Genomic DNA, 22,082 nt, shown 5'->3' on the forward strand with positions numbered 1-22,082 from the left:
TCCATAAAATTAAACAAAATTAAAATAATATTAAATCACTATAGAAAGTAATATGAAAGAAAGAACTTTTAAAATGAGAATTTCTAATATAAAAATTTACTTATAATTTCAAGTTTTTAAGTTTATTCTTCTAAGCAAACTTTATGATTTAAAATTATTTGTTGCAAAAATATTTCGTAAATATAAACATGTACGCATTTGGAGCTTATCTCAATATATGCAAACTATGAGATACGAGAAATCCTTGAAAAGTATCGGTAATTAATCGAGATTTGCCGTAATCTTTTTGGGATACCAGCAAACGTATGAGAGCGAATTAAATGTAAATACCGTAGGCAGCTTATCTTTGAGGCAGAGCGCGTAATCCCTGATAGCCGATTGGCCTCGGGTTTTGAATCCTGCTTTCTCACGAACAGCAAAGCTATTTCTTCTAAATCGACCGACAAAAACGATAGCCGACTATCGTGAATAAAAATGGCAAGGGAGACTGGTCAGCACTCGTAAATTCAATTCTTTATATAGTGTTGTCATCGTTAAAGCTGGAGAAACGAAAAGGGTTGTCGTATTCTCAAGTTCTGCACATCTTATATATATATGCGTCCTGAGCGATCGCTTTGACGAAGTTAGTCACAAAATTGATATGGATGAAGTTTTTCATAGAAAACGCAATGTAGTAGTTCTCTTTTTTCCCTCTATACGATTTGCCATTCGTTCTACACGATATACTTAATATATATAGCTATGATACGATGTTGGATTGTTTGATGTAATTTTAATTTTTTACAATTCAATTATTACTATTATAATATATTAATATACGAGAAAATATGAGAAAATTTAATTTCTAATAATCAGATAACAATTATATGAAATCTGCAAGTAAAAAAATCTCTTCTTACAATTACGGATACTTATTAAAAATTAGAAAATTGACGGAAGAGAAAATATCGAATGATAAAGAGAACGGAAAAGGAAAAGCGGATAATTAGGAAGCATCTTTACAGTAGAAAAAACTTTACAGAAATTTCTTTACAGAAGAAAGAAGGATGAGCTTGTTGATCTAAACGCTGTAGTCTGCTGGGCTCTCAAAAGGAAGGACATTTTATAGCTCAGAATCTATTATGTGTGCCGAATTTGTAATTACACGATTCAGACTCACAACGATCCGAACAAAATAAAGGCATCAGGAAATAACCACGATTTATGTTTTAAACTGAAAGATAATCCATTTTCTCATCTAGCGCCTGTCTATCGATCATATTCAATTCATCAGTCGGATTTTGCGTTACAGTCAATTAATATCACGAAAGACATTAGTCCTGATGCATTCATTCAGAGAGATTATATGTATAGTGATCATGTTCATGTTCATGTGACAAAATCGAAATAATTTGTTTACAGAAGGAAATATAAGCAAATAATAAAGTAATACTTACCGGTAACATATAGAAGATTCGGTAGATGGTTCGGTAGAAGATTTAGGTAAGTTGTCAATGTGCGGAAACGCATTCAAGGAGCCCGTTACATTCCAAAATGGCCTAAAGCCATACGGAGTCTGCAATTCTAATCCATTAACATATGAATGCGCCATATAGTGTGCCGCCAATCTAGGTAGGAACGGAGAAATTTCTACAATGTTCGATGACGGGCAGCGTAATTTGTTGAGCTTGTCGCTTTCATCAACTGTAAAAAAAAAATAATTATATACGCGTGCACAGTAATAAAATTGAAGATTTATTTACAAATCAAAATTTATATACAAATCGAGTCTTATTACATAAATGATTTCTGTTTTGCAACACACATCATTAGAATTAATTAAATTAATGTTTCAAGAATCGTAATATACCTATTAATAAATTTTTTAATTTGTTTTCTTTTTAAATAATCACAAGTTAACTGAATAAGTAATTTGTAAACTGATACATATATAAAAATTATCTATAAGACTGCATGTGTTGCTGATAAAATTTTGAAATCCATCAAACGCATATATTCAATAAAGATTCCACTCGATCTAAAATGGACCGGATGTGTCGAGACTTGTTTCACACATAACAAACGTGCATAAGTATAAACCTCTCCCATTGTACTAACGGCTCAAAATGACCTATCGAATGAATGCATCTTGATAGTTACTGCTTTTGTGCTTTCATTGCTTAATTGATGGTATTTAATTTTAATTGTTACCGCTCCCGCGACCGGGATAATGAATACTGTTCATTGTTGGAAGAGCCCTTTCCCATATTTCTCGAGCTTCCTTAGCGGTATAAACTTAACTTACAGTTCAGAGCATTATAAACGATCTAAATTAGTTACTCTCCCGATTACCGGAATACTCGAGCACCCACTGAAATAGACCAATTTATGGTCTATTTTATCAAATTATGATCAGATATTATATTTAAAAATTTGCAATGCTTTATTCAAAAACTTTTTATTTTGCGTACGTGAAATAAATTATGTGGAAATGTATAAATAAATACAAATAATCATTGATTCATTTAAATAAAGAAAACTTAATGACATTTAACATTTTTAAATCATTGATTTAGAACAAGGTGAATCCAAAAGAAATGAGAATTTACACTTGAAGAATTTATGCTCGAAAAGAAAAATATCGCCAATTTAATAAAGAAAATGGCTTTATCTTTTAATTTCAGATATAAATTTTGTATGATTTATATAGACACAAATTACAATTTGAATTACTTCATCGTAACAGTCTGTCGTGAAGTATGTACAGTAATTACAAGGATTACTTGAATATCATAGTAAATTATATGCAAGGTTGTAGAATTTATACGCTAAAAATTATGCGACAATTTCAATTCACGCGAAGCGCACAGGATTCTTACTTAGAGTCGATAATTACCGGTTTAACATGTTGCGACCGACATTTCTTGATTGCAGGGATGTACTACCTTCATCGAGATTTGACGATGAGGCCAATTTATAACGCATCTATCACGCCTTAAAAATCATAATTTTAAAGTTCATCTGCATTCTAAATTACATCTTACGCTCAGTTTCTTTCCAAAAAAGATCTGATGCTTTCGATACTTAAAAGAGCAGTTTATGGTGCATTAATAATCATCGATTATTGCACTCCTTGTAATCGCAGTTAAAGTTCACCTCTAATGCAGCACGTGATCGCAGTTAAAGTTCACCTCTAATGTACTTCTAAGAAATAAGAGAATAAGGAAATTACTTTGCAAAACTTTTATTGCATAACTCATTCGTTAACACGACTGACATACTAAATGTAACGCTGACGTGCGCTCATTGTCACTTAAGACTTGCAATTATTTCCAAATGAATCATGTGTGTACATACAGCTATTGTGTTCGTAATATAACAAAATATGACAAAGTGATGTTTAATGTTTTGTCTAGAAATGAATAAAACAAGATAGAAGAATGAAACCTCAATTATTTTTAATTTTCTTTCAATTATTGACGAGGAAGAAAAGAAAGAAAATTTGAAAAAAGTATATATAGCATATATATAAAAGTATATATAGCATATATATAAAATATATTGCATATATATAAAATATATAAAATATGATATAAAAATATATAATATAAAATACATTTATTATGTTCTATTTAAATCTACTATGATTACATAACAGTCATGCTTGGGGCAATCATTTTCTTAGAGGCAACATCTTGGGTGTTTTGCACCAACTGCACGTTCGAAACATTATCGGCCACTCGAGTATTTATGCTGTGCACCTCGGACAACCGGTGTGGTTATCAACAAACTACGACGCGGCCGTAGAAGAGAGAGCGTATTCTCGAGATTTATTACGGGTTTCAGTTTTCTACATATGTTCAACGAGGATCACACGTCGGCCGTAAGTGAGAAATTTTTCGAAACACGTCCGCCCAGATACGTGCAAATTATCTACACGCAAAAAATGATAACCCGATATTGCACGATATATTATTATGTAAAAAGCGCATTCATTACAAAGGTGAAAAAGACGCGCTTAAATATCATGAGGTTTGAATCCAACCAGAGAATACTAGAAAGTACTCGAGAGCTTAAAAAAATTCTACTTGCTTCGTAATTTACATTCAACGACGTAATCTCACCTACACGCTCGTTTCATCTCCCGATCCTTTTCTCACGAGAGTTGTCTGCAATCGCGCGATTTTTTGACGCTATATCGTCGCATGTTAAAACACCGCGATACATGAAACAGGAATCTCTTATCTATACTTAAACCCCGCGACACGAAAAACATTTACGATTGCAATAAGAAAATTGTGAGGAATGATTCACGACGATTTATATGACACTATATATACATATACCCTAGAGAAAAAAAGAATATAAGAGGATGCGTTGGAAATTAGAAAGTTTCATAAATTCCATACATCTCTTGATTTTTTTCTTAAAATGTAATAAATCCGAGTTTATTGCGTAATAAAGAAAGTCAGCGGGTATCATATATATAAGTGATATTACGACCGCGAGCGAGGGAACAATGCGCAAATCTAAAGTTAAACGATGAGTATTACGAGTAACAGAGTATTATCGGATCAAACGTGCTCAGAAATAGGATTCGCAGCTGCATGTTCGCTGGCGTCCAGCTTACTTAATCGCCACGACTTCCGGTTGCTTTAGAATTACATGACGCCATCTCCATTGCGGACGAAGTGACGCCCGCTATACATTTCTTTTTAAGTACAATGTGTTATATTTTATCTTTTATTATTTATGAATCTTCTTATCAATCGTTTCAAATTATGCATTAAAAAATCAAAGGCATTTATTGCAGGATTATATTATTTTAATAAAATTTTGTTGTGCGGTCAACGGTGCAAATGCAAATAGATGGTATTTCTGCATATAGACTTATCAGTCACCTGTTCATTTACTATAACTATAGCATGTTACCAGAATATTATTTCAATGTCTCTTCTTCTTCATTCTTCAATGATTGCTCTCTGCAATTTAGTCGTGACAAATTATACATATATTAGCAAAAAATTTTGCGGAACACATGCATTTTTCCTGCATTGAAATTACCGGTTTTCTCGACGATATAATTACGCAACCATCTGTCGCATACAACGATGCATGGCAAACATCGAGTGCAAACGCGCAAATATAACATAAAATTTATTGAAATGTTATCATTAATGAAGACATCTATTATATTTAGCAAGAATCTATACAAACAGATCAATCAATAACAGATTATGATCTTCCTTTTGGGAAATATATAATTATGAAGAAGACGAAATTCTTCTCGTATTAATTTTTCACATGTGTGATTCTATGATTATAAAAATACTAGTTTTTATCACTTACATATATACTTTATCTAAAAAATGTGGAATTTTATGAACCCTACATAAACTGGTTTAAATATGAGAGATATGCTTCTCATTTATTTACTTACTTATTACTTGAAAGGAAAACCCAAAAATGTTTCGCTAATATTAAAATACTATTTATAAATCAAATATAATATGTATATACACATATATGTATATGCATATCTACTTTGTAAGTTCTTAATAAATATAATAATGATAAAATTCTTATAATATTAAAAATAAATAATAAACATCTAATATTATAGGTTTGGGCCTGGAATAATATTACTTATTTAACGTTACGCATAAGATAATTACTGCTGCAAAATAAGGAGCGTGTCCAAAGGCGTCGAGGTGCGACGGAATGAATAAAATAACAGGGAGAAGAGTCGATACCCTGTCTGAACGGAATACACGTACAACCGCCTTACATCCGTTAAAAAATGAATGGCTGCGTGATGCAAAAGTTGTAATATTATTCGAGTCTTTCAAAGTTGAGGCGGTTCGAATGGTCGGTTTTACGACGGAGCACCGACGTCGCACAATGCCGGTCCTAGTGGTTTTACATATCGTAAAGTGCGTGCACGCGCGAGCTAAGAAGCGCATATAAATCGGCTTGCCTGCTGTTATGTCTCCCGCGTGCAAAGGACCGTTTACCATTTTATGCTCTTGGGGCCTTTAAAGTTCGTCTCCTGCTCCTCTGTCCTTCTCTCGCTTGACGAAAGTTGGCCCCCCGATAATTTGTTTAAGTTGAAATGTCACAGAATCAAAATTGCTAAATCAAAAATTAAAAGCGACGTTTTTATAACAATTAATGAGGACAATGTGAAAAACATACTTTTTGCAAAATTCTCTTGATCCCTAGAAATTAAAAAATTCACTATTAAGTGTATTTTAACTAATGAATTTTCGTTCACGCTATTGAGATTATTCTATTTAATGAGATTCGTCATAATATGCACATCATAATAAGCTTAATTTTTAAATTTTAATAAATAAAAATATTGATTTGTGCACTAATGTATTATACTTTATTGGAAATATATTCATACCAAGAAAAAAAATTTGCTTGCATTAATTCCGATAAGAATGATGAATATATAAGTCTGTTATTTGATATCAATAAATTATTTATCGCGATAAGCATGATGGTGCATGTGATACGTGGATATTACATAGATGTTTGCTATAAATTATGCGTTATCTATTTTTACGAAAACACTATATCTGCACGATACATCAAAGCTCTAGCTATGCGTTTGTGAATGTAACTTCGGAAAGCATGAGATCATTAGTTAATTCGTGTCACTCGACAAACCGTAAGATTCACGTTGTATGCACGTGCTTGTTATATATGGCATAATGAAACATTCATGTCTTATTACAATATTGCTGCACAAATAATGATTGACATACAAATATTTGTAGAATGCACAAAATTATAAAGAAGTAAAGCATTACAAAAAGAACAATGTCGTTATTGTATAGTGAACAAGTAAACAAAATAACTATATGGATATAATAATCGCAATATACATATAAATTTCACCGTTTTTTCAAATCATAAAAATATTATTTTATAATATTATTATTAATATTGTGCAACACATTGCGATACAAGTACAAAATTATTGTAAACGCTAAAAATCAAAAAGTTTTAATTAAGTAAAGTTTATACATAAATGACAAATATCTACAAATTTCAAAACTCAAATGTTTTTATATAATTCGCATCTTATATAATAATATTTTAATCAAATTCTGAAAAAGAAAAAAATTAATTGTAAATTTTTGTAGAGAGATATAATATAAAGACTAAAAGAAACCGCAATAAAATTTGAAGACCTTACATGTATAAATACATTTCAAGAATACTGTCTAAAAAAAGCTTTAAATGTCGCGCACATAGTATCGTTCTTGCACTTTGTGTGCACCATCGTTCTCATTGATCTGCATTCGAGATCGTGAACAATAAAAATATTTTATATTTTATAAATAAACGTTAAATCAAACAAGAATCCATGTCATATTCATATAAGTAATATGTATATATATATATTGCAAAAAAGAGTGCGTTTCAATCAAACATTCCACTGATCAAACGACTTCGCGTAATTTACATATATGGGTACCAACACGGTCTACGTTGGTGCACAATATGCGATGTCACGACGCTGCGGTTGTTTGTGCATTCTAGATAAGATAAGCGCGGCGCGCTTATATGCATTTCCGCAGCTCGAGTGTTACGTACATTGTTGCTAATGTCAAGGAGAACCGAGTCACGCCTCGGGCCTAATATTTCCCACCGCAAATGCGCTAATGTATGTGTGTGTGTGTGTGTGTGTGAGTGTGTATGCTGTGTATACATGTGTGAGTGCACGTGTCACTCCACCTCCTCTTCCGTCTCATCGAAGTGCAACGCGAACAATGTTTCTCATCCGTTCTCCTTCATGTGTCTTTCTCGCTCTTATTCTCTTTCTCTATCTTCTATATCTTTCTACGTCTGATTTGCGGTTACGTAAGCTCATGCATTGCCAATTTTCTCGACCGGATTGCCCGCAATTGCAGTCGCTCGATTATATCCTCGCCTCATGCAGCATTCCATTTCGCGTCGTTCTTTAATAAAAAAAAATGATAAAAAAATAAAAAAGCAGTGCTTCCTCTGCTCGTGCTCATACCGCACTATGTTTAAGTTACATATATTAACTCCGTCCGTACAGATTGCAATCGTGATTTTCTCTCTCTCACTTTGCTTCCGTTCGACCTTTCGCACGTTTGCTTCGTCTTGCTCACTGATGTTCCACAGACGGATCTCAGCCTTTATTTTTGCTCTCTTGCCGGCTTCTCTCTACCAGATTTATCTTCTTCTCTTTGCAATCATTCCTCCATCCTCCTTTCATCCCCTCGCAGAATTCCCTCACCGATTCGTTCGGCTCTTCTCTCTTCTTCGTATTTACGTCTTACAATCTTATTCGTTGCAATTCAGGGCCGTATAAAATCATTTCCATTTCTGATGTCACGTCAACCGTATCGACATATTGAATACCGACCTGGTTCTTTTGCGAACACGTATACAAGTTTCCGTGTTCGTAATCAAGCATAATTGTATACTCGCTATATACTAATCGGTGATAATCGGACACCGGTGCATCAATGCACATCCCTACGCGATCATCACTAGGACGATAATAAACAATGGGAAAGTAACGGACGTTATGTCCACGCAATAAAATTAACGATGTCGTAAAACTTTTATAGGTTTATGCCATACGTTATGTACTTTTACGCGTGGTAATAATAATTAGTTTATTGCCAGAAAATTTTATCCATTATTTGATCTATATGAGGACGTCAACTTAATCGACCTCGAGATTGAGATATACAGATAATGATACTAAATGCAAATAATAACGTTGCAATAAGAATGAAAAATTTTCATTAAAAATTAAAAAAGTGAACTCTTGGAATGCAAATAAAAATGTGTATCATAAAATGTTAATATTATGCATGTCAATAAATGTTAATTTTTTATTTATTTAATTTACAATTCTTATAGAAAATATCCCGGAAGATACGAAAAATTTCTATTATAAAAATATACGTCTTCGTATTCCTAGATACGAAGTTGCCTTCTTGATTAAAATATCCAGAAATTGAAAATTTTATAGTTTAACACATTGCGTACGTGACACCACACCGCGTGACCAATAACAACGTGAAATTAATCATGGCTAATTTTAATTCCGCATACTGCTTGCTATGTATACTAGAATAGCCATTTTCCAATTTAAATTAATTTAGAAGAAGAGAATTATATTGCATTATTTAATTTATAGAGACAAATTTACAAATATTAGGCTTTTTATAAAATGCCCCTTTTTCTCTTTATAAAACTAAACAATTTTGTATTGGGATAAACAGTGAAGCAATCGAAACATTTATAATTTTTGTGACATAAGCCTTTGTTTTTATATAAATTTTTCTCTGAATCCGATTGCATTCTTTCTCGAACTCATGATAACCGTTATCATGTAATTAAGATATCGAAAAAAGTGATTTCTTGCACACTTTCAAATAAAATGGAAAATTGCACTTACAGTACAGGGTTTGTCCGGAAAGTAATGCGTCGCATTTTTTTGTGACGCGACTATACATCGCAGAGCGATGGGACCGGTTGGGGAGGAAGGGGGGTACCCTTAGCTTTCCAACGGTAGGTCGCTCAATTGTTTCCATGCGCTTGGAGGGTTAGGACGGCTTATTCTGTGAACCTCTGCTTAGTGGTCGCGTCGAACTTGTGATGGAGAGAACGATAGAGCAACGCTATGCGATAAAGTTTTGCGTGAAGCTGGACAAGACGCCGCTGGAAACTTTTGAAATGCTCAAGAAAGTTTTCGGGGACGATTGCCTTTCCAAATCGCAGTCAAACAGATGGCACAAGATGTTTAGAGAAGGTCGGAAGGAGGTCGCCGACGAGGCCCGCGCAGGACGCCCGTCAACATCGCGAACGGACGACAATGTGACTCGTGTGCGCCAATTATTGAATTCAGACCGTCGAATGAATGTTCGCTTAATGTCGGAATTATTGAACTTGCCGAAAACGATTGTTGAATTCGACGGTCTGAATTCAATAATTGGCGCACACGAGTCACATTGTCGTCCGTTCGCGATGTTGACGGGCGTCCTGCGCGGGCCTCGTCGGCGACCTCCTTCCGACCTTCTCTAAACATCTTGTGCCATCTGTTTGACTGCGATTTGGAAAGGCAATCGTCCCCGAAAACTTTCTTGAGCATTTCAAAAGTTTCCAGCGGCGTCTTGTCCAGCTTCACGCAAAACTTTATCGCATAGCGTTGCTCTATCGTTCTCTCCATCACAAGTTCGACGCGACCACTAAGCAGAGGTTCACAGAATAAGCCGTCCTAACCCTCCAAGCGCATGGAAACAATTGAGCGACCTACCGTTGGAAAGCTAAGGGTACCCCCCTTCCTCCCCAACCGGTCCCATCGCTCTGCGATGTATAGTCGCGTCACAAAAAAATGCGACGCATTACTTTCCGGACAAACCCTGTATACTCTGATACGGCATTCGAAAACGATCGTGTCGACTTTGATTCAGTTAGGAACGCGATACGAAAAAAATTGATGTAATTCTAGCGATTTCGCGCGATATTTTTATTAGAATACGTATGTATGTATGTTTTTGAAAAATCGACCATACTATATATGAATAGATTACATCGTAAATGCAATGGCGATTTTTAGAATCTCTGAAATTGTGGGGAGACACGAAATGTGACGTTCATATGTCGCGAACTGCATCAGACGCATTATAATTTCTTATTTTTATATTTAATCCATATGTATATATTATTTAATCTAGATTATTTCTTGCATATATTTTTCTATTTCTGTACTGTAGCATATGTTGTAAAAATATATTAGTATATGTATCTTTTACACAAATTATCATGTCAAAGTTAAACGTTCGAAATGTAATTTTGTATTTTATCATATTCTAGACATATGTTGAATAATAATTTAACGCTATAAAATGGTTTAAATCATTTTTTACAATACATGTGATATATGTATGATTACAAAAATAATTGTAAAAATACTAAACGATATATTTTAAAACTGCGATAAAACTCATTTATGACTTGAAATAAATGTTTGTTAAGATACTGGCAATATAAGAACAGCTCGACAAAAGATAAATTAACAAATAACTTGACAAGTAAATTGATAGATACATTTTTACATCTCAACAACTTATCTATTTATTTCTACACAATTATCGTTATATCTAAACATCGAACTAATGAAGTATATCTAAGTATCAAGCTAACGGATTCGTTTCCTTTGTAATTTAAAAAATATAATGTGTTCTTTCACTCTATGCTCACTAGTTCCAGTCATGCATCCAGTTATCTTAGCAAATTGTGTTAATCTTTTTTTTTCTTCTTATATCTTTTCTCTTTATTGAAACTTCTCGCTCCAGTTCATGCACGGAAGTAATGATCATAAACTCATTTAGTCTCCAGCGAAAGATTAAGATATGCAAGTGGATCAAACGGTGCAAGCAAGAGCTGTAATCACGACATTTGCCTTCGACGAGGAAGATAATGAGCATTCTCTTTCAGAGCGTCGGGATATAAATTTTGCATCATAATTACATCCTATGACGAATCTTCTTTCAAGTATAAAGCTTATACTTGTTTATTATAGAAATAATACAACATATGCAAAGAGAGAGAGAGAGAGAGAGAGAGAGAGAGATATTTATTTTAATTACATTTTTAATTTATCAAAAATAGTGTATTATGCGCGATTAATTAATCATTAATCTAATTTGTGTCTGTAATAATCTCTTTTTTTTGGAATGCACAGTTCAATATTAGTTACTTGAATCGAACTGAGCAATGTTGTTTGCGCTAATAAATTTTTGCTGTAAATGCATTGTCCATTTTGCATGGAGTTGTATGCAAGTCAATACATAGCAACGAAGTTGTTTAGTCATTATGCAGTACTTTCGAGTCGCATATGTGACATATTCTATTGAACGTTTCCTTAATGCAGTTCAAGAGTGCAAGGACATTATATTGAGAATATATTTATCGACTAAAAACCTTGACTCTATAGCTATCGGCCGATGAAATGCTGCATCAAATAGAAATTTTTTTACATAGGAATGTATAAGCTGATGAAATGCTTTATATATGCAAGGAATATTGTATTGTATTATTCATTTTTTAATTTTAAGAAGTGTATAAGAATAATAATGTTGTATTATTCACTTTTTTAATTTTAAGAATCTATAATTTTATCTGTTTTTAAAAAGTTTTTTTTGCGTTATATTTTTCAGAAGATATGATAATATTATAGAGGATAGAGAATAATTAAATAACATTAATTAATAGTCCAGTAAATTGAATTAATCAAGAAGTATAATATTGAATAATAAATACAAATTTTATTTGCAAATCAAGAAAAAAGTTTAATGATCAAATCAAGTTCATTCGAAATAATTAAAATTTTAATGTAATGCAAATCATTATAAATTCTACGCTATTAAAACAATTATTCTAATCAAATTATTATCTCTGAGCTTCGATATTCTAGCTGCATGCATTTATAAACTAGTCATACTTGTGATTTTTTTTATTAATGTTATAAATCACTCTGATGTAGTATCAAAAAAGTTATGTGTCTAAATATACGTCATTTAAAAGTGGTTTATGTAACATGACCGTTCAAGACCGCTGTTACACGTGCGCATGGAATTATCGCAATGAGCGAATTAATGATATTCCATTTACAAGCGATAAGATGGTCTGCGTGACATCTTGGACGCATGACAGAAAAGTGCCATTATTTCCGGTATTAATCGAGATAGGATTCGACAATAAAAACGGTCAAGTCGCTGATCAATCACTTTTTACAGTTATCCGCAGTTTATAATCAACTGTAATCGACTCAATGTGCCATGTGTAACTTAGCGGTTTATATAACTAGAGAAATAGTTGAATATTTTTTTTACACACACACACATACACACATACACACACACACACACACACACACACACGCACACGCACGCACACGCACACCACACACACACACACACACACACACACACACACACACACACACACACACACACACACACACATATATATATATATATATATATAAGGAACAATTTTTTAAACTCGTTATTTATCATTTTTATGTGATACGATCATCAACATATTTATCGTAAACTTTGATCTATATGTCGATTTTTAAAGAGATATAATTTTAGCAAGAGGGCTATTTATATATAATTTAAAAATGACATTTTTTCTTTATTATTTGTTACAATTTGTATATATAGTTACGGTCTTCCTTATTAAACAAAATATTTAAAATAAAGGATAGGTAAAATATCTTTCTGCCATTCCGATAAAATTGTCTTAATATAATTTTAGATAACATTAATTTAGACAATAACATAAATATCTTAACATAAATTTAGACAAGGCCACGCAAATATAATACGTATTTATTGATATCAAAATGTTTCGAGTTGAAGAGAGAAAACCTATAGATATATGCAATTTTAGTCACATTCGTAACAGCAAACACTTTCGTGATACGATTATGTCATAGTTAATTACAATGATAATTTCAGCATAAGAAATTATCCAGCTGTCAGAAAGACGCTAGCAAGGTCATCAATTTATTGAATTAAGTTGTACGTGACAAAACAGTTACATCATTACTTGATATTAATAAATTCTCATGATTTATTTATTAATCTTTCTTATATATTTATATTAACGAGATTAATATTTCGCAAAAGTAGAATTTTTATTATTAGCATTAAATAAGCAACTTAATTAATAAGCTAATAACATTTTATTGTTAATTTATTATTGAATAAAATATTAAGAAGAAAAAATTATAAATAGGATACTTAAAATTTCTATAAAAAATAAATGTCAAGTTTGCTAAAGTATTTGCAATCAAAATGATACTATAATATGTCGCAAAAATATTGTAGAATCCGAGAAAACTTAGTTTTATGATTGTAAGAACAACTTTAAGGTACGAATGCTTAACGAAATACGTCTTCAAAGATTAATTACGTCGACATTTTAACGCGAAGGAACATCTGTCATTTCTTCCGGATTCCTGGGCATTCCCTAGTTTCCTCAAATTTTCTCATTCGCGATCTCTGTCTTATACACGACGTGCTTTCGCTTTCTCAGTCTGTTTAGCAACAATTGCGGTCACAGACGGAATTAGACGAGTCGACTCGGCCGACTATATTCTCGTATCCGCATCTTCTTCGGTATCACTTATAGTGATTCGCTGACGCGAGCGGTATTTGCAGCTTCTGCTGCACACTGTTATAAACGCTTGTGTGCTCGCCTCACGCGACGTGGCGTGTGAGAAGACAGAGGTAGATTGTTACACGACGATGAAAATTGCACGCCGCCGAACGCCCGACGACAATCGTCGATCCTCTTCGTGTCTAGAATTCTATTCGAAATTATTACCCAGAGAGAAAGAGATAAGTTGGACCCAACACTAGTTAGTTTTACTAATTTTGCACAGATCAAGAAACAAGTTTTCATATATGTATGTATGAACAAAAACTTGTTTTTTGATTCCATGCAAAATTGTGCATATGCTTGAAATATATATATATATATTAAAATTTCTTTTTTCTTAATAAATATTATTGGAATATATAAATATACATACTTAATTTACGATAAAGATTAGACTTGATATATTAAATATAGAAATATTTTTCTCTCTCCTTCTCTCGTGATAATTATTTTTTTTTACTCTGAAAGACCGTTAAAATTAAAATAACACATTAGATAATATCAGCTTTTTATAAGAAATTGTACATATTAAAAGAAATATTGCATAAAATCTGTTTGTTAAATATTTATAAAATCAGTTATTTAATTTTCATTACAAAACAAAAAGAATTAATTTTTTCATACCACTATATGTATGTGTACACACACAATATACATATATGATATACAAAATAATTATTCAAAGTTAATAATAATATAAAAAAAGTCTATTGTAAATATATGCAACTGAACATAATTTTTTACTATCTCGCTATTTATTCTACTTTAATGCAATCGTTATACAATATTGGTGAATCTTTCAATTTGATAATTTCATTACAAAGATTCATTTTTAATCACACAAGAATCAGTTGTGTGACAACACAATGGTTAAGCGTATAAAAATTATCCAAGAATTATCTAATCTCTAGGATTATCCAAGAATTATCTAATCTAATTCAAGAATTATCCAAGTTTTAATTGGCCGGCATTACTGCTCGGCAAGCGTATTATTCTGTATAACGCGGCACTTTTTACCAATGTATGCTTTTTGTCGCATGCATAGAGGCATACAATCACTCTGAAACAAAACTCATATATTGACTTTTATCGCGTCAATAAGGGTAATTTTAATTGTAAGATACGGAACATTATCGTCAATTCGTATGCGCAAATCAATAATCGTCATACTTGTCTAAAAACAAGACTCCTCATGTCATTTTTTTGTTAAACATCAGTAGGTATATAAACACTTTTACTTGATATCCATTCATATTTTCAATTTAACCATGAATTATAATATTGTAAAATGTAACAAAGTTAATAATGTATTATAAAAATTATCTTTTATTATGCAAACAGAATATTTTTTTATTTCATAATTATCATGAAAAAATAAATTACATGCAATTTAAAGTCAACGCTAAAACGTAAATTACATTTCGCGATTTATTTTATCTTCCTGCATTTTCATATCCTCTTTTAACAACGTGCTTTCGTACTTTCTTGAAGGTCGACATAAATTTTATATTCAGAAATCATCTGCACTAAATTACAAGGCGCTCAATAAAATTGATGGTATCAGTCTTAAATGCATCGCAGCACGCATGTTTTCCAGACAAATACTGGATTAAACGAGATCGTGCCATCGCTCGAATCTCACCTGCTTGTTTACGAAATGCCTTTTTAATTTTTAAGCGGATGAACTGATGAAAAGTTCACTGACTCCAAGGTAAATGCATTTTGAATGCAGAATACATTTATCGCGACTTTGCACTTACATATCGTTTTTAAATGACATTTGATCTCTGCATTAATCTGATTATTTTATTAATAGATTAAATTTTATCGTATAAAAAAACGTGAGTTGTTTACCTTTTCGTCATGTTAATTTCTGAATTCAAGTCGATACTTGCTCCATAATCTATTTAATTATAGTTTCTTATCCACTAATGCAAATTCGTAACATAAAAATGTTATGCATAAAAATTATTTAATTGTACGTTTATTAGGCAATGTGTTGCACCGTAATCATGATTATAACAAAAATACCAACTCAGAAAACTTGGACTGCAAAAATGTTAAATCTTTAAATATAATTTCTACAAATTAAAGCCGGATATTTATTTAAATTATATGCTATAGAAAAGTTTTTCATTTAATTTCTCACAATTACATATCTATTGCAATTGCTATATCTATGTATATGCGTTCGTATGATGTGTGTACGTTTAGTAATGTACAAGAACAATGCAATGCATGATTATTCTAGTAAATGGTAAGGATATACACTGTATAGCAATATATAATGCAATCAGCCACGTGATATATCAGTGATTCGTAATAATAATACGCTAATGATATTATCAAACAATGTCATGTTTTCAATAAAATTTTTAATAATCTTCAGCTATGATAAACTTTAGAAATTAAACTCCAGTAAAAAGTCAAAAACGGATGCATGTATATTGATAGCGAATTTATATTATTTATTAAATGATTAAAAAACTCTTAAAAAAATTTATCACTTTTATTTAATTACGATAAAGTACTCTCTCTCCTTTAAACTTCTCATAATTTTTTTTCCAATTATTATAGAACCTAATTATTTTCTAACTTCTCTCGTCGTATAAAATAAAAAAAATTTCTTTCATCTCATATTTTTAAAAATGTAATTTTTTAAGCTTAAAATCTTAATATTTTTCGCGCAAAGTCTCTATATATCATAAAAGTATATATATCATAAAATGAAACGTAAGTATAAATGTTACGTAATGTTTTAGAGAATTTACGCCCCGACAGATGCAATATTGGGGAGAAATAAAGTAAAAGAGAAAGTAGCACGTGGCATACTACAGCAAACATGAAGTATTTTCGTCTCACGCCAGTGCAGTGTGCGTTTTGCTCTAACAGTTATGTCAAGTTGGATTGTCATGAATTTTGGCGCTAAGTACTTGCAAGTAATGCAAGCCAAAAGTATCCAGCTATAGAAATGCTCTGAAAATGCGCTTTCGCATCGCGATACGACTATCATTTACTTGCGTGCACGAACACATGCGAGCGGCAAATACGCATTCATATTGTCGTATCGCGACTGCGATATCATTTTTTTTTCATGCGGTGTAGCCATACGCAACCGCAGCAACGCATCGATAATTATCTTGCAAAACCAAATAATTATTTATATAATTTATTAGCTATATACTTGTACTAATTGATACTTGTGAGTCAAAGATTTTGAATTTTTTTTTATAAAAATCGTGCTTATCGCGATATAATCATCTGTTCAATTTCTAGCAAAATTTAAAAAAAATTGCTTTAAGAATGCATAATGTAATTTTCGACCATAATTAAGAGGGATCGTAACATCCTCTTTGCTAACTATGTACATAGTACATATAATATTATGTATTGCTACCATCAATATGTGGATACAATTAATGTACATTAGTATGACTAACTCATTATTTACACTAGACTGGTGCTTCTGCCTCTGTCGCAATTACGAAGCCTTCTTACCTTTTCATAATAAACGTCATTAATCTCTGACACGAACACAGAAGTGCAGACATTCGCTATTTAATCAAGTGTCTTCTAATGCGGTTAAGTCTGTCAAATATATACTATATCTATTCAAACACAAATAGTCAATATGTCATATTGATTTTTACAGTTAATAATCAATATAAAGTAAAATATTCTTATTCGTCAAATGCATAAATATCACTCACCATATACGCATATACACACATATAATACATGTATATTTGAAATATTCCGAATAACATAAAGATTTTTATAATTATATTCATACATATTCTAAATAAATCAAAAACCTTTTAGTTCTTTTACTCTTTAATAAATAGTAGATTTAATGTGTATGTTGATGCGTCATTTTATTTCATGGTTTCATGTTTGATAGCCTCGCGCGTAAATTTATGCGCCTTACATGCCGTGATATATAACGTTAGCAACGGTGTAACTATGCATTCAGTGTGATGTGGAGCCGTTAATCGTCCACTTACTTATACAAGTCTTTGGAATGTCGCTTTCTGCATTGGTTTAAATTTAACTATCAGAATGGACAAACGAGATTGCATCGATTATTCACGATTTATTATGAATGATATATAACGGTGAAATATTTGTATTACACAATTATGCTATTGTTATAATAATGTATGTAAAATAAAAATGTATTTTCTTGTAATAATAAAATAAAGTTATAAACATGTATTAATTAAAAGTTTATAGACATATTCAGGTATAATAATATAATGACGCCATTATTTACGATCTTCTGCTCATTTGCAAGAATTAGAATGTACGATTAATTTGTATGCAAGGAACTGACTCTTTCGATGAATAATACTTGCGTAAGCGATTTATAATGATCAGGTTGAGCGAATCACGTATCTCGGACTGACTACTTAACAGATTATTCTTTTTTTCTTTGCTGCTTAATTGTCTCTTCCCGAAATTTAGCTTTAAGGAATAAACGCATTCCTCTTGTTATGCCGTATATAAAACATAATCATAATTTTATCGAAACACCGATAAAAATTATAATTAGAAGTAAAATAAAGAAGAAAGCTCTTTGTTCAATCTGAAATATCTGTATAAATATGTGCATATATTGCTATTAATTTACAATTTTTTTACATTTTCACCAGTATCCAAATGTTTGCATAATTCATGATCATTTTTAATATACTGATAATGAAAGTTTCAATTCCCAAGATATGTTAAAAATTATACAAGACATAAACGATAATTTTAAATCAGAAAGAAATATTTTAAAATTATTTTATGAAAAAGATATGAACGTAAATAGAACAAAATTCTGTAAAAAATTACGCGGTAGTTTTTTCAGACATCTCGTGTAATGGTAAAAACATTATAGAGAGAAAAAATATTACTGAGCTTAACTTTTAGAATTCTATTTCTAATATAAATTTTAATTGTATAAAAAATATTGTATTGCGTGTGTAGATACATAGATTAAAACTTTTCAAGCTCATACGAACAAAAAATGACATTTATATACGAGAGACTGTATCATGAAGCTCATTAGTACATACAGCACGTGCACAATTAAGTTGATACTATTTATCAATTTCATCACTGAATGCGAGATTCAGAGCATATAAGACAGTGATATTATAAAAGTAGCGCTGTGAACCATCGATAATTAAATAAAGTATCTCGCAACGGTTCTGGGCGAATAATTAGTGATCCGGAACCGAGACGATTTATGATAAACGAAGGAAGAGTTTTAATGTGAGCATATCGATTATCCACGGTTATGATTAGCAAAAATACCATACCTTTCTTTTTGATGGACCTTGAACTCCTTATTCGCTTTAGGATAAAACATTCTATAGCGCGTATTTTATTTTTTTTTTTATCAATTAATCTCATTCTTTTCTCGCAAGCTTAAGGCGTGAAAATTCGTACTATGATATTAAAGGGAATTAATAAATATCGAGATTGATATTCTTTCGCAAAAATTCTCCAAAGTGTATATTTTTACTTTGTTGGAATATTTTTTTAGTAGATTAATTTATTACCAAAGTCGTAAAGAGCAGGGATACATAAAATAAATCAAGAGCATTCCATCATTATTCATCTGTATATCATTATTCATCTGTACTCGTCGTTTATTCTGTACAATATTGCTATTGCATTTGCCGAATCAAGATCGTCGTTTATTTGTGAGCAACATTACTATTTCAAACACGATTCCTGGTATAAGAAAAGGCATAGATAAGTGTCAGCCACGTATTACCGTATCACGATTTACGCGCACATACACACAATTCCTTTGTACAACAGCAGACGGGAGAAACTTTCTGTAAGGTATATTACTTCAATAGAACGCGGAATTATAAACGCCGTATACACAAGATTTGCAAGCCGCACAAAACATATTTTAAACACACCGTCGCGATACCAAACAGGTTTTCAGGTGATCTTCAAGATATACGGACAGGTAATATCTTCCAGAGATGAAATCAGAAATTTTTCTTTCAAAGCGAGAAAACCACAATCTTTTTCGTCATTCTCACTAATATCTTTTCAAATATCTTCATGTGTTGCGGAGAAGATATTTATCATGATGCAATTTATATCGAGACACTACTACTTACCGTCAAAATACAATCACAGATGATTCTCGAGTTTATTCCGAAGAGCAAAATAAGAGTACATTATACGTCTATTATTCTCTCACAGAACTTTAATCATATTTAAGTTGGCATGACTTTTGAGAAAACAAACAAACACGCGTAATTTCACAGTTAAAATAATAGTAGTAGTCGCAAGCGTTTTAGAAATATCAAGCAGATTAAATTTATCGTAACGTTCCTTCTGAAATCATCTGCTTCGAATTCAAATAGTGTAGTAACGTAAATTAAAAAAAAAAAATTTAATAAATTGTCTTGATATGAAATCTTCAATCTGTGATAAGAAGTATGATCTCATGATAGACAACTGTGTAATCTCTTGAATAGCACAAGATCTTCGAAATGTGTGCATTTGATGTAAATCTAATATCTCTAAATATATTCGAGATCTTTAAATTGTTGAACCTATTCTCATTAATTAAGTTCGTACCAATTTTTGAGCGCATAAATTTGCATTATATTATAAAATGCATAATTAATATCTGTGCTTGAATGTAATTACAAATATTCTCTTGTTATTACTCGATCAAAATCAAAATGTGATAATTTCATTACTGGAATATGCAACACTATCAAAAAATAATCAAAGTTAATTAAGAACTTTTAAAATAGATAAACGCGATAATTTTTTTTTATATAAATTGTCTCGATATGAAATCTTCAATTCGTGATGAGAAGTATGGGACAGATAATTGTGTGATCTCTTTAATAGCCACGAGATTTTCGAAATGTTCACTTAATAACTAATATCCGCAAATATTCGAAATCTTCAAGTTGTTGCTGAACTTGTTCTCATTCAGTACTTACCAATTTTTTGACCATATAAATTTGCATATAATTAATACTAGTACGTGAATGTAATCACAAGTATTTTATTATTATTTGATCAAAATCAAAATTTAATAATAATTCCATTATCGTAATATGCAGTTCTATCGAAAAATAATCAAAGCCAATTAATAACTAAAAATAGATAAACGCGATAATAAATTTTTTTATAAATTGTCTCGATATGAAATCTTTAATCCGTGATAAGAAGTACGAAACAGGTAAATTTTTTTTAATAAATTGTCTCGATATGAAATCTTCAATTTGTGATGAGAAGTATGAGACAGATAACTGTGTGATCTCTTGAATAGTCACCAGATTTTCGAAATGTTTATTTAAGTAACTAATATCCGCAAATATCGAGGTCTTCAAGTTGTTGCTGAACTTGTTCTCATTAAGTTCGTATCAATTTATTTTACCGTGTACAATTTATATTATAAAATGCAAATACTTGTACTTGAATATAATCACAAGTATTCTATTATTATTTGAAATCAAAATGTAATAATTCCATTACCGTAATATGTAATTCTATCAAAAAATTATCAAAAGTCAGTTAAGAATTAAATTCTTCAAATTTAGTAATTATATGATTCAAGTTGGAAAATATATAAATGGAAATAGATAATATATTAAATGTACAATTAGAAACAACAAAATTACGAACTGCGGAATAATTTTCAAATGACGAATTATTGAAGCTATGAAAAAAAAATTATTTAATTACTATCATATTCACTATATAAATATATGTAATACATCTAGTTCATTTGAATTTTACTATGTTTTAATTTTCTGTTTTAATATTTTTTCATCTATTTCTTGTATTCTTTAAAAAAAGTTAAAATCATGTATTATGTTTTGTTTTTAAATCTAATA

At 31.1% G+C, this 22,082-nt stretch overlaps 1 protein-coding gene across 2 annotated transcripts in view; it reads right to left on the reverse strand.

The window, feature by feature from the left end:
- The window catches only part of LOC114942848 (uncharacterized), a 58,548-nt gene that overhangs the window by 12,675 nt on the left and 23,791 nt on the right, over window positions 1-22,082 (reverse strand). The window contains exon 5 of one of the 2 annotated variants that reach the window (XM_029318302.2): window positions 1,437-1,683. In XM_029318302.2, the coding sequence (XP_029174135.2) occupies window positions 1,437-1,683 (247 nt within the window). Of the gene's footprint in view, window positions 1-1,436; window positions 1,684-19,808; window positions 21,905-22,082 lie in introns of those variants that run through there. The other variant, XM_085482011.1, reaches the window with a different exon arrangement.

This window comes from Nylanderia fulva, unplaced genomic scaffold (genome assembly GCF_048542155.1).
Source record: "Nylanderia fulva isolate GAGA-0341 unplaced genomic scaffold, ASM4854215v1 Scaffold2, whole genome shotgun sequence".
Classification (NCBI taxonomy): domain Eukaryota; kingdom Metazoa; phylum Arthropoda; class Insecta; order Hymenoptera; family Formicidae; genus Nylanderia; species Nylanderia fulva.